Source organism: Cariama cristata, unplaced genomic scaffold (assembly GCF_000690535.1).
Source record: "Cariama cristata isolate BGI_N322 unplaced genomic scaffold, ASM69053v1 scaffold20043, whole genome shotgun sequence".
Classification (NCBI taxonomy): domain Eukaryota; kingdom Metazoa; phylum Chordata; class Aves; order Cariamiformes; family Cariamidae; genus Cariama; species Cariama cristata.
The window spans coordinates 6,149-19,073 of NW_009610470.1; the positions used below are offsets into that span (position 1 = coordinate 6,149).

The following is a 12,925-nucleotide window of genomic DNA, read 5'->3' on the forward strand; positions in this document are numbered from 1 at the left end:
AGCACCGGGGAAGGCCATTCCCACGGCACTGCCTTGTTTCACCGGTTTCTCAAGCTGGCAGTCAGTGCGGTCGTGAGGTTGCTTTTTAGGAGGCTCCATCTCCATGCTCTTCCCCCGAGCTGGGGGACATGGCAGTGTCAGAAGAGGTGCTGCGTCCGTGGTGTTGGGAGCGAGGCGAGAAGGCTGCCCCCGCGTCCCCGCGGCCGGGGAGGGCTGCCCACCGGCCCCCCGCACCCCTCTCCCCCGCCAAAGCCAGCATCAGATGCAAACCCGAACGCTTCCTCTTACCCCGGCCTGCCGGGCAGCCCCTCTGATCCCACACACATCACCGGGACCAAAGGAGAACGCTTTCCCGGCGACGTTTTTCCCTTCCTGGTTTTTGTCCACCCACATAACAAACTCCCATCTGAAAATGGCTTTGAGGCTTCCCAGGGGACGGCAGGCTCCTTCTTGGAGCTTGAAAACTGAAGCTGCTTCTGGCTTTGTGTTTTAAAACAGCAATGGGCAAGGGTTTTGTTGGGAAGGACTCTGTCAGCACCTGTCCCCCTCTTCAGCGCTCCCAAGGGCCGGCCCAACAAAGCTCCCCAAACAGGCGCCGGGGGAGCCACGTTTGTTGCTTGCCCCCTTTTTCCCAGCCGGGTTTCAGGGCGTAGCGCTGACGGAGGAACCGGCCCAGGCTCCGACCTCGCAGATGCTGCAGACACGCGAAAGGGGCTGAACGTCCTCTGTACCCAAAGCAGCACCAAGACTGAGGTGAGAAAAGAGAAAAGAGGTGAGAAAAGAGCAACAAAAGCTGTAAGGTAAGTTTATGCAGAAGTGAAGTGCTTGGCAGCATTTAAAACAGACCACTGGAGTCCTGACCCTCAGCACCCCTCTCCAGTCCCAGGAAAACATCCTTTTTCCTCTTCAGGCTGGAATCTTACACAGCCACGGCTTTTTAAATCAACATGCCAGAGTTTTGTCTGTGTTCAAGACCTCATATATCTGTTCCTGTTGTTCTTCGGAAACGGTCAGGAATAACCTGCTGAATACAACCAGGAACCCCCACCTTTGGAGGAAAAGCTTTAGCCCTGCAAATCGGACAAGACTCGCTGGATTGCTTCAGGGATAGAAACTGTTTGTTCTGCGCTCTGCTGCTAAAGCAAAGCTTCACAAATGGCTTAACTGATGGCGGTTGGTCCAAACGTAGTGGGCACAGAGAGCTTCCTCCTGACCCGACACGAGCGTTCCCAGTCCACTCAGACTCCAAAAACTCAAGCCTGGGATCTGCCCACCCTGACTGATTCGTGTCTTAGGAAGGACCTCCGTCCCCACCCTCCTCGATGGCAAACCTTTGCTTCAGGAAGGGCTGGTCTGCACCGTCAGCCCCCTGCCTCAGCCGACAGGGTCACAGGAACACCAAGCAAGCCTGGGTACCACAATGCCCTTCCATCTCAGTCGTGCTTCGGCAGCAACGCAGAGCAAGCTCCCACCAAGACCAGCAAGGCCAGAGCACCGCGTGCCCAGCACAGATAATGACCCGCACACAGCCACCGAGGTCCGGTCACTGCCGCATGGCACCAAGGCATGGAGAAGCCACTGACACCAAAAAGACAGAAAGCTTCTCAGGTACTGGAGCTCAGACCTCCAAGCCTCTTCCAAAATCCGCAGCAGACTCTTGGCTCCGTCCCGTCCCTCGTGAGTCACACGCCCACCTGAAACACCGCGTCCTCTGCCCGTCTGTCAGGACCAGCCGGAGCTGCGTACTGGGCTTCTGTTCCCCGGAGATGTGCAAAGCGAATGTGAGAGTACAGGCTGTAGGGACTGGGGGGAAGCTGTTCCAAAAATGACGAGCAGGGAAGTCTCTGGGCCACAGAGGTGTGGCGGGAGCCAAAGGCCAGCTCTGGAGTTTGTTTATAACTATGTAAAGTGCCTCAGCATCTCTTTGTAAATCATCTCCTGCAATTGCCCAAGTACTCAAGTAAGTTGTTGCAAACATACAAGTGTACCTTTGCTTACACAAATATTTTTACAATGCTTAAAAATCAACCCTGAGAAATATGCTCTAAACATTATCCTTGAAGAGCAGCTGGTCTGCCTGCCTGCCAGAACCACGCGCGGTGGCTGGCGTTGTCCTGACCGACACGGCCTCGCACGGCTCTCCCCTGGGGTGGCACTCGGCTCTGGCACTCGACAGAACCACAGCCTGGGTGGAGGAGAGGATCCAGTGAAGAGGAGCTCTGCAGTTTCTTCTGGAATCAGACTAATCATCCAGTTCAGCCTCCTTTTTTCTGCTAAGAATAAAAACAAGGAAGGGTCACAGACTTAAAAAAAAAGTAGAAACCAGGAAGACCAAATAACTATGTCACTGGGTGAGTAAGGAGCTCAGATACACAGGTTTTGAGATACACGGCCATAAATGGGATGAGTTTGGTTTTTCTCCTGCACAGACCTCCAAACTAGCTAGCCTTTGTGCGAGCTTCAGCATCCGCCACGGCAGGAAGGTGTCAGAGCTGGAGCTCCAGCACAAACGGGGGACAGCCAGCCTGGCCCTGCACAGGGCCACCCCCATGGCCTGGCCACGCTGTGCAACTGCCACGACACGAGCAGAGAAAGCCCCTTCTTTTGCTTCTGGCTGCATGATTCAAAGAACAGAGGAGCTGAGCGGAGCATGATGAGTTGCACCATCCAGGTGTCCTAAGGAATCCGTAAGAGCTGCCTCAGTCAGCCTAAGTAATCGATACTGTCACCAGCAACCTTCACTCTTTCTGGTCCACGAGGCCCCTCAGAGCAGAGTGGGCTTCGAGTCCGGACACGCTTTGTTCATCCCTGAGCAGCTCTTCAGGCAGGGCCTTCTGGTCCCTGTCCCGCCTGGTACTGGTGTGGCTCTGAGGGAACCCAACAGGACTCTTGCGAGCCACGCTCAAGAGGCAGGCTGGCCACAACACAAGGAACTCCTACGCCTCGGTGGACCTGCAATGGGTTTACACCGATAAACAGAGCAGTCGCTGGCCTACGTGATGTAAGAGTGGGGGAGCCTGACCCTCCCCTTGCTTTCTGGGGGCAGAAACCAGCTCCTCGCAGGATACTTCTGTTCCCCCTGGTGTCACACCTGTAGGCTTAGTGCTTTGCTTATCGCAGGCGCCAGAAACGGACCAAATCCCCAACGACCTTCCCCAGCCTAGGACACAGGGCTCTGCGGAAGAAACGTGGGAAGTAGCACGGCCACAATCACCAGAAATCACCCTTTATGGAGGCAGCATATATCCTGATGTCACTTGAGCTCACCTTGTTACCCCGTCTGTCCCTTTAATGCCATTACTGAAGATCATTACATGAGCAGATGCCCTCTGGAGAGGCAGCTGCTTGGGCTGCCCACACACCTACCTCTCGGGTCCAGAATATACGACCTCCAGTGGTGGACACAGCTGCTTCCGAATATACTCCCTCGATCTTATATCAGCCTGGAATTAAGGAGGAAAATGAGTGAAAATGGATTGACCAGCCTGCTTGCTGTCTCCCCTTTGTTATCTCAGTACGCCCCTGCACACCCTGATGTCAGTGCATCACAAATCGCTTTTGCACGGCTGTGTTTGCAAAGAGGAACCTGCATGTTTCTTTCCTTGTTTGGTTTCTGTGCCTCACTGCAAGCTGCTTGGGAGAATGAAGACTTAAAATGAGGAAATAGAGGGTCCTGGACCCAACAGCTGTACTGGAGTACAGCCCATGCCAGAAGCAGAAATGACATTCGCTGAACCCTTGCTCTCTGCCCCTTTAATTCTCCTAGGAGTAAGGAGGTGAGACGTTGGGCACAGACAGTTCCTGCCAGCCAGCGCCTAAGGTCTGCTCAGCCCTGACCTACCCCAAGCGCAGCAGGATGAACAGCCAAAGTAGGACCCAACTGGGCTTCCCCAGCAAATCCCGGCTGCAGCCGAGTGCCATCAGCCTTCACCACGGCTCCCTGTGGGACCCAGAGGATGAACTAGCACAGGCGCCCAGCACACGCTGCGGTGCCGTGAGCCTTCCTGCAGCAAGCGCCGACCCAGCGGGAACCCCTCGCCTTACACCTACACTGAGTGGCTCCGACCATGCCCTCCTCATCGTCCGGGGATGTGACAGGCCAGCAAGGATTTCCAGAGGCTTAAGAAGAAGAGGAGTTCACTGGCAAAGGGAGAGTTGCTGAGGCGATGGGCTGCTTTTCCATTGTGCCTTATGTCTACGCCAGAACTGCAACCCCTCCTTGATGAACCCTGGCAGCAGAGCCAGAATGGAGGAGACCTGGGAGTCTGAGAGCAGTCTAGTGCCTTTATCCTTTCAACCAACCCGAATGACTTTTTCCACATGTAGACACCTCCAAATGCAAAGCAGGAAAATGTAATGAGCAGCTAAGGTCCTTCACAGGCCTTCCCCAGCAATAGCTCATCACTACCTGATGAGAGATGGAGTAGACTTGTTAGCACCTTGAGGGCAGGGTAAGTCTTCCTTCCCTGCAGAGGAGATATTCCAAAAAGTAAACCAGCTCGCCCATTGAACCAACAGAGGCTGCTCCACCACCCTCACTCCATAAAGAGTTCACATGTCACGATCACCTGCAGGGCTCCATAGTGCTGAGGAGTTCCTGTGCATCAGCAAAATGCTCGCAGATAAAGATGCCCAAAACAAACGACTCCCCTTCAGCCTAGGACTCTGTCCGCTCTCCTCTTTCTTGGGATCTTCTTCATCCCTTTTGCTCAAAGCTATCAAAATCCTTCGGCCTACACTGATGTACAAAAGCGGTATGTCCCCTGGCCCCCAGAGGAGCGTCAAAACCATATGGACGTGAAAGCAGATCTCTGCAGCATGGCAAGGCAATTTAGCATGAGACAGTGACTCACAGATCCCTCCTCAGAAGGTGGGGAACTACTGGAGCATTTTATTGACTTGTCCGAGAGCAGCAGAACGTCCCACGGACTCTGCTGCGATAACCTTCACTGTACCCTCAGCGAGACAGAAGCTGCGTCCCAGGACTACGCTAACAGGGACTCCCACCGGCACTGCAAGCCGGTGCAGGCGGCAGCCCTCAGGCTCACAGCACTCCGAGATCATCCACGCTCTTCATAGCTGTGACACTGTGCTGTTCCCAAAGGATTAGCGTTTCTGGTCACTGATCCGCTGAGAAATGGGACTCTGCCCTCCACAGGAGTCTGTAAATTGCAAGGGGGAACAAGGCTATGGAGAGGGCTGTGAAGAGTTTGGGAATGTGGCAATCCAGCAGGCGAGTTCTCAAGAGGCCATGGGATGAAAAGAGAGAAGCTGGCATTGCCCATTCTTGTACCCATCCCTTTCCTTCCTCTGTTCCAGCAGTTGTATGATGCAGCAACAGATGGAGGAGCGCACCGCTCGTCTGCTGCATATCCTCTTCACTCGGCAAGAGCTTGGCTCGGCCTGCCTGTGCACCTGACGGGCTGGCTGTGCGATGGTAATTATGCAGCTAAAGCAGGTAAAAACACCCACGAAAAGCAGAGACAAGACACCAGCACATCCTTGGCTCTATCGCTTCCTGGCAGCGGTTGCAAGGCAAGTGACTGACACCCCTTCCACTCTGTCCTACCTCACGAGTCCAAAGGTAACGCCCTCAAGGAAGACAATGCCAGGCTGTATCCGTGCTCGGGGCTCTGCCTTCCAGTACCAAAATCAAAAGGAGCAACGTTGAGACTCTACCAAACTCATGGTTTACTGCCCTCCTCGCTTGAAATGGAGCTTGGAGCCATCACCAAACCTAATCAAACCCATCCTCATGCAAGTGTCCAGTTCCTCCTTTCCTCTTCTGATACACTCGCCTGTGACATGAGCCCTCCTGAGCTCACCAGGAAAACTAGACTGCTGTGTCTCATCAGCAATGCAGGATAGCATGTGGTCAGAGTGGGGCAAGGAGAACACCAACGGAAATCCCAAGAGCTGCAGAAAGCGCTGCTGGACCTTTACTGGATGTTCTTGTCCCCCAGAAGTGTTATTGTCCAGCTTTCCAGTGCTGCACAGAACTACCAGAAGACTCTTAGATGCTATCACAAGCATGCAGATCCTGGGCTCTTGAACAACTTAGAACCGGCAGTTGATTTTTACATTCCCTCAAAGTTTTTTTCTTTTTTAGAAACTTCCTTTCTCAAAAGCACTGCTACGCCGTGACATTTCAGCACAGCTGCTCTGCCCCACCTCAAAGGCAGAGTGTCTTTCTCCACTTAAAAAGCAGTATGCGACCTTCCCAGCTGGAAAAGCTTCACAGCATATGATGATCATGCTAATAAAGTGGGTTAACGCATCCCCAGTGGCTGTCCTTGAAGCCTTTGCTGCTCTCATCGCTGTTCTACTTCTGAAGAGTCTCTCCCGCCCCTCAAGAAGCTCCCAACCACCCCTCCATCCCTGCCGCTCCTCGTCAGACCTCTCAGGTGGAGGCTCTGCTTGCTTACTGCTGGAAAAGCAGCTCCACAAATGCTTAACAATTCTGCAAGCTCGAGGATGAAAAATAGTTACATAAGGGGCGGTTTGTTTGGGAGATTTTTTTCCCTTCTCTCTGTAATTGGACAGTTTCATAACCGAACTGACAAATAACTTTGATCACTCTTCAGGATAAGAGATTACGTGATGTATTTTATAACAAGGGAAGGAGGTTGTTCAATAGAGTCCCCACAGGGAGGCCAAGGTAGCAAGAGTCACATCTACAAACTATTTTTCTAGGGAAGAAAAACCCCCACCATGTTCTGCTGATAATATAAGCTAATGCTCGATTAGGTGGCAAGTTACTGGCCGGTCCTCACTCCTAACGCAGTGCTGAGAGACAGCTTAACCCAGCGTATTAACCAAGAGGCTAATCAATAAGATGGATAACTGTCCCGTAATAATCCTCGCAGATTGTTTCTATTTTCAGAGGGGACTAGTGCTGGCATTAGGGTCTGGAATTGTTGCTTTGCCTTTTTACGAGGGGCAGTGGTGATCCCCAGGCACACAGCAAGCTTGCAGCAGGGGTACCTCTGAAGGGAGGTCAGAGGTTCAGGATATCAGCTACGGATTTCCCTGTTGGGCAGCAGGAGCTGTTCCCACAGAGGAGAGGGATGACGGCTTACTTCCCAGCTCTCCTAAGGGCAAGCATTTAATATTTCACAAGAAGTGACCTGCAGAAATGCACAGCTCTGGGCAGGCCTACTTCTGTCCTTCTTGGTGGGCTGGAGCAACATCAGGCTGTCCCGTCGGCCACGTCCTGAGCCAGGAGGAACCAGCTGGGCAAGGGGCCAGCCGGAGCTGAAAGGCTCGCCGAGTGAGCTGGGGGCTGGGGTGCAGCCAGCCAGGAACCTGCAGCAGCCAGAGCAGAAGAATCAGTCCCAGTGCAAGCCTCGTCAGCTGGAGAGGGTTAAAAGCTTCTGTTCCCCCGCCGTGCACGGGGATCCTGGGTCTGCGCAGGCTGGGAGCGTGGGCAAACACTGGAGAGGGGTTCTGACCTCTGCCAGGAGCAGGCAAGGGCAGTTGCTCTCAGGAGGGCTTGGTATTGTTCCAGTGCCCCTCAGTTTGAACGCTTTGCTTATTATTCTGGGATATAATAGCAATTATATATATCCCAATATATAATAGCAATAGGATATTCTCCTGCCTACCTCAATCCCTGTCTGGGTAGCTCCAAACAATCAGCTCTCTGCAGAAGAACCTCAAAGCCTCACAAGCTGGCTGGGCAGAGAGATCACCCCCATGCAAGCAAAATTCTCCCAGATCGGCCTTGCACTTACAGGTGGAATAAGGACTAGGTGGGGATGTCACTACTGATTGTAGGTGATAATGAACTTCTCTCTGCTTTCTCTGAAAGACCACTTCTCTCACCGGCATCACAGCCACAGTTCCTTTGGCAGCATGACCACATCGTGGGCTGAATGCAAACCAAACTGTTTCTGATCACTGCCTAGATGGTGGTGTGCACCCAAGGAGCACAGCATACCCTATACAGACGGGCCAGCCACACCTCTGGGGAAGTAGAAGGTTTAGGTTCCCACAAGAGTTGCACAGCACTACACGTGCTGCAGCACAGTACTGCCTCCAGACAAGCCATAAACACAGCCTCAAGAAGGTATGGGCGGCTGAGTGCTCTTACAAGCATTATACTCCTAGGGCTACCAGAACGTACAAACTAAGAGCTAACGATCCAGAAGTCTTTCACATCACTGGGAAAGCCAGAAGCACATCACCCATCAGGCCTGCATGCTTGTTCTGGGGACATACCCTAGCAAAAAGGCCAAGTCAGTCATCCACGGCAGGATTCCCCACAGCCTTCTACTTCCTAACTCCAGCTTTAGGTGCTCAAGAGCTGAGGCTTCCAGCACTGCCCTGTGTCAAGATCCGTGACAGTTACCACAGAGAGGAACTGCGACAGGGAGAAGTCCCATGGAAAGGTTTAAGTGTCCTTATCTCCTGCCATCCCTTTACTGCTACAGTAAACACACTCCCTTTTGGATTTTTAATCTCTCCGTAAGAAAAGCGACAACAATTGATTCCATCACTTTAAATAAAGGTCGTAGTTAGAGAACTGGAAGAGTCTCAGAACAAATACCGGAGATAGCTGGAAATGAAACGAGGGTGATGAAAAGCTCCAAGACACCTTTTTGTTTCCAAAGGGAATGCTTTTCCCCTCTCCCCTGAACATGCCGAACTGCAGAGCTAGCTCAGAGCTCTGCGGAGGCATCTGTCCCTTGCTGGAAGAGATTACGTAAGGAGATCTCAGCCTACTCCCGTCTGGCAGGTAGTGGTTTATGAGATCAGAAACTCCGGCTCTGGTATGGACGCTTCAAGGTTTGTTTTGCTCTAAGGCAGTGGATTTTTGTCTGGTTTATAACTACAGACTCGAGACTCCATTTTCAGAAAACACTGCAGTACCGACGGGAAGCTCCTGTGTGCAGAGACTGCGAAACAGCCCTCAGCAGGATCACCTTAGCGCTGCTCCGAGGAGCCGCAGAGCAAAGGTGGTCAGACACCGGACAAGCGCGGCGGTGCGGCCGTGCCAATGGCGTGTTCCAGGGCATCGCTACGAACGAGGACATCTGAACGGGCCCTGCTCCCTGGGCAGTCGCTGGGTCTGGGCTGCCTGGGCCATGAACGGCAGGGTGACCCTGAGAGAAGGGAAGCACTTGTCAGGCTAGAAGTCCCAGAGGCTTTACACTTCTCCAGATCCCTTCCTCAAGCCCTGCTGTGACTTAACGAGTCTGAAGCCGAGCCTTGGTGGGAGCTGCGGCTCACTGAGGGCGATCCGGTACTGTCACCTGCTGGCTGGCTGCCGCCCCAGAGCCTGCAGCAGCAGGGAAAAGCCCAGGGGATCAGCACTGCAGTCTGTGCTAGGCTCAAAGCGCCCAGGAAAACTGCATTTCCAGCTTCTGTGTATTAACATCAGCATCACAGAAGATGCCTGCAGAGAAGAACCAAGAAATCAGTCAGGCTGGGTCTGCAGTAAGGGCTGTGTGTGCTTCCAGGCACTGCGTCAGAAGAACAAGCAAGGAAGAAGGAAGGATCGGTGCACTACCACGTAAACAACCACACAACAGGATGGGGAGAACAGGCCGGCAAGAAGGGTGCCGGCTGCAGAACCGTCAGCTGCAGAACCGTCAGCTCCAGACGAGTGGCAAACTGAGGCTCTGAAACTTTGCCACAGGCTTGGCATCCACAGCCCCCTCCGCACCTCAGGCTTGGCATCCACAGCCCCCTCCGCTGCCCGCTTGCCTGCTCCAGGCCTGCCTTCCCCTTCCTCAGCTCCCCTGCTTTTGTACCTGACGGATGGGCTCCGGGATCCGGTACCTGCAGCAGGACTTGACTAGGCGCACGGCTGTCTCCAGGCACACCCTGTGGCCCACAGAGATATAAAGCGGCTTAGAGCTGTTGTTGTAGCTACGCAGGACCTGTACATTCAGAAACAAGAAAGATCAAATACTTAAGAGGCTTATTTTAGCAAATACAGAGTGGCAGATGAATTATAAGCTAGCCAGTTGCCTTCGGAAGGTGGGATGGTGGCTCTGTATTTGGCAACTCCCAGCCTTCTTGAACCTCTTCTGCTTCCCAGTATGTCCTCGTAGGGACTGTTTGCCCTTTTGGACCCCTGTGGCCCTTCCCCAAATGCCTGACGCTGCTCTGGGAAGCAGTGAGACTTGCTAATGCAGACTATGTTGAAATAACACCAGATGCAGGAAGTTTTTTACATCTGCCCGTTTCCTGTGCAGCACTCTTCTGAGTCAGACGCTCCATATTGCATCCTGGTAAGCTGCTACAGAACTGGCACCTCTCCTTGACTGTGGTTCACAAACCAGGGTGCTGGAGCATGGCGCCTCAGATGCCACAGCCGTGGACGTGAATATATCCCACACCTGAACTGTCAACTCTTCCTACAAATGCCCGAGCTGACAGCCAGGGGAAAGCAGTGTTACTGGTCACCTGTTTACACCGTGCCTTCCTAATATCACCGAGGCAGTCCCACTATAAAGACAACATCCTCCAGCGTGCCCAGATACACAAAGCTGGAAGACTTGATGGCCAAGCGAACAAGAAACTCCCCACAGCTTACCATGCCTAGGACTCTCCCCGAGGTGCCTGTCAGTGGGAACGTATCTCCTCCCCTCTGCAGGGAACGGATCTAGGGATAAACACACACAAGGTCAGTTGTTTAGGAGGTATTTGTAGGCAGCTGTCCCAGCTCTTTTGGGATATTAAGGAGTGGAAATAAATTCCCAGCCTGGCCTAACCTGCTCTCTGTGCAGCTCATCCCTGGCCAAGCCATCCACCTGCAGGAGGTTCTTGGCCACTCCAACGCACGGCAGATCCGTCAGGACTCCGAGGTGGCAGGCCACACCAAATCCTGCCAACAACGAGTCACTGTAACTGCAGGACACCACAGAATAGGAATCCCGAGCAGCAGCATGGGGACCCTGCAGAGCAGGGCTCTCCAGTAAAGTCCTACCTCTGGGATGGAGCAGGCCATTCCCATCTACAAGAAGTACCTGAAAAAAGCCCAAAAAGAAATGTTACTTCCCATGCACTGAGAGCCACTCCAATAAGCAAATGGTGCTGGCCCTGCGAGGAAGGACAAGTCTCTCTCAGTCCTTTTACTTCTCTCTACAAGGGTCTTCTTGCAGCCTACACCTGACTCTAAATGATCATCGGCGTGAGCTCTTAGCGGCTGGCAGCGCTCTTCACTGCCGCTGCACACAGAACGGGACTCCCGTTGCCAAGGGAGGCCTGGCTGTTCTTGGCTTAGCATCCATGGTCCCTAACGAAAGGGCAACAGATGCTCCAGTACTACTTTGACATCGCACTTTCCGCCCCACCAGTGGAAAACAGCCAGACAGTGCAGGCTCAGGAGAGGGAGGAACGCTTTTCAGCAGTACTCTGCACCCCCGTAACATCTCAACTCGGGACAAAGAAATACGCCACACCTGAGGTTTGAGGCTGGGCTCCTCCTGAAAAAATCCACCAGGAAAGGGACCTCTCGGAAGGCTAAGAATCCTGCCACGTACGGGGCACGCACAGCCACCATCCGGCAATCCTCATACAGCACCTGGGAGCAGTGCGACAGCGCAGAGACAACGACCTCCAGGACTTTGCTGGTTGAGTCCTGACTGTCCCAGAGGCATCTCCTCTGGTTCATGTCCCTTACTCTCTTTTTTAAAATACTCTGCTTCTGGATCTCTCCCACAAAGCTAAGGCTGTTGGGTCGTGTCAGTCTCTCACTCAGAGAAGGGGGTGGATAACAGATTGCTGAGAGAAGAGGGCTGAACACCACCTACCATACCCTGCTTGGGAGTGAAGTCCTTGAAACAAAACTAGGGCGGGCATTCAAGCCCACAGCGGGGGACTCCAAAGTTCACCCCGACAGAGCATTATCAAAGGGTGGCTGCCTCTACGCAGCGACAGGCCAAAAGAAACCCTGGGAGACAGGACAAACTAACGATTGTGGGGGGCAAGTCAAGAATCAAGGCAGGATTTGAAACTCAGTTAATAAAAGTCCCAGCGGCCACTATCAAACTTTATTTCTCTGTCATAGGTTTTATAGTTAAAGATAATTTTATATCATTTTGAAAGCTGGGAAAGAGACCAAAAATCTTTATTAATTCAAGTAAAATGACTGTGGGATGTGGGATTCATGGTGTTTTTGAAAAGACTTTTTTATACGTTACATCCCACGTTATTCGTTGATTCTCAGCAAGAACTCACAAACAAGACATCTGCTGTGTGAGTGCTACAAATGCTTTAATTTCCTCTCCTGATCAGCACTGAATAACAACGGTCCTTTCTGTCTCCTTCTGGGTACTGGCTGAGACTGCTTGTGTTCAGTATACACCTCAACCAGAAACAGACTTCTGTGCCTGACCACGCACTACATCTCATCATGGTATTTTCTGATTCACCCACTAACTCGAATGCATGCTAAACCTACCCCCCAATGCCTTATAAATTCCCAGTAATCCTGCGAATCTCTTGCAATTAGGAGCAGTTTGCATCGCATCTTCCAAAACTGATGTATAAATCCTTCCGCATATTTTTTTCCTCTGTTTATCTTTCTTGCAGAAATTACGGTTGGAGGCTTTGTTGAATGTACACACGATAACTTACGGGTGTCCTGTGTGGCAGAGGCACACGGCCTTTGTGTAAGGTTTCTATAAAACTCCTCGTGTTATCGCACACCTGGACACAACCCTAAGGACAGGAGTTGGTCACTTGCCGTTACCTCAAGAGCTGGGTAGCTGAGAACGACCAGGGAAGCGCAGGCGCTGGTGTCATCCCCTTTGATATAAGATAAGTCCACACCTCCCACTCTCTTCAGTCCCGTAAAACTTGAATCTTTTTGCCACTCCTCGGTGTCCTCCTCAACCACGCTGGCTTTTAACTGGGCCTGCTCTCTAGCGAAAGACCACACAGCCGCAGTGAAAGGGGTGCCCCTTCCTCCCCG

The 12,925-nt window shown here is 52.6% G+C and overlaps 1 protein-coding gene across 1 annotated transcript; it reads right to left on the reverse strand.

The window, feature by feature from the left end:
* Nucleotides 1-3,111: 3,111 nt before the first annotated feature.
* ENDOV (endonuclease V) lies at nt 3,112-12,875 on the reverse strand (the record flags this gene model as incomplete). Its single annotated transcript, XM_009697899.1, is given in 9 exon segments — nt 3,112-3,175; nt 3,367-3,443; nt 9,756-9,884; nt 10,544-10,612; nt 10,722-10,834; nt 10,937-10,976; nt 11,412-11,440; nt 11,443-11,533; nt 12,704-12,875. Coding segments are annotated over 9 exon segments (784 nt in total), but the record flags the coding sequence as incomplete, so codon positions are not given.
* Nucleotides 12,876-12,925: the final 50 nt, after the last annotated feature.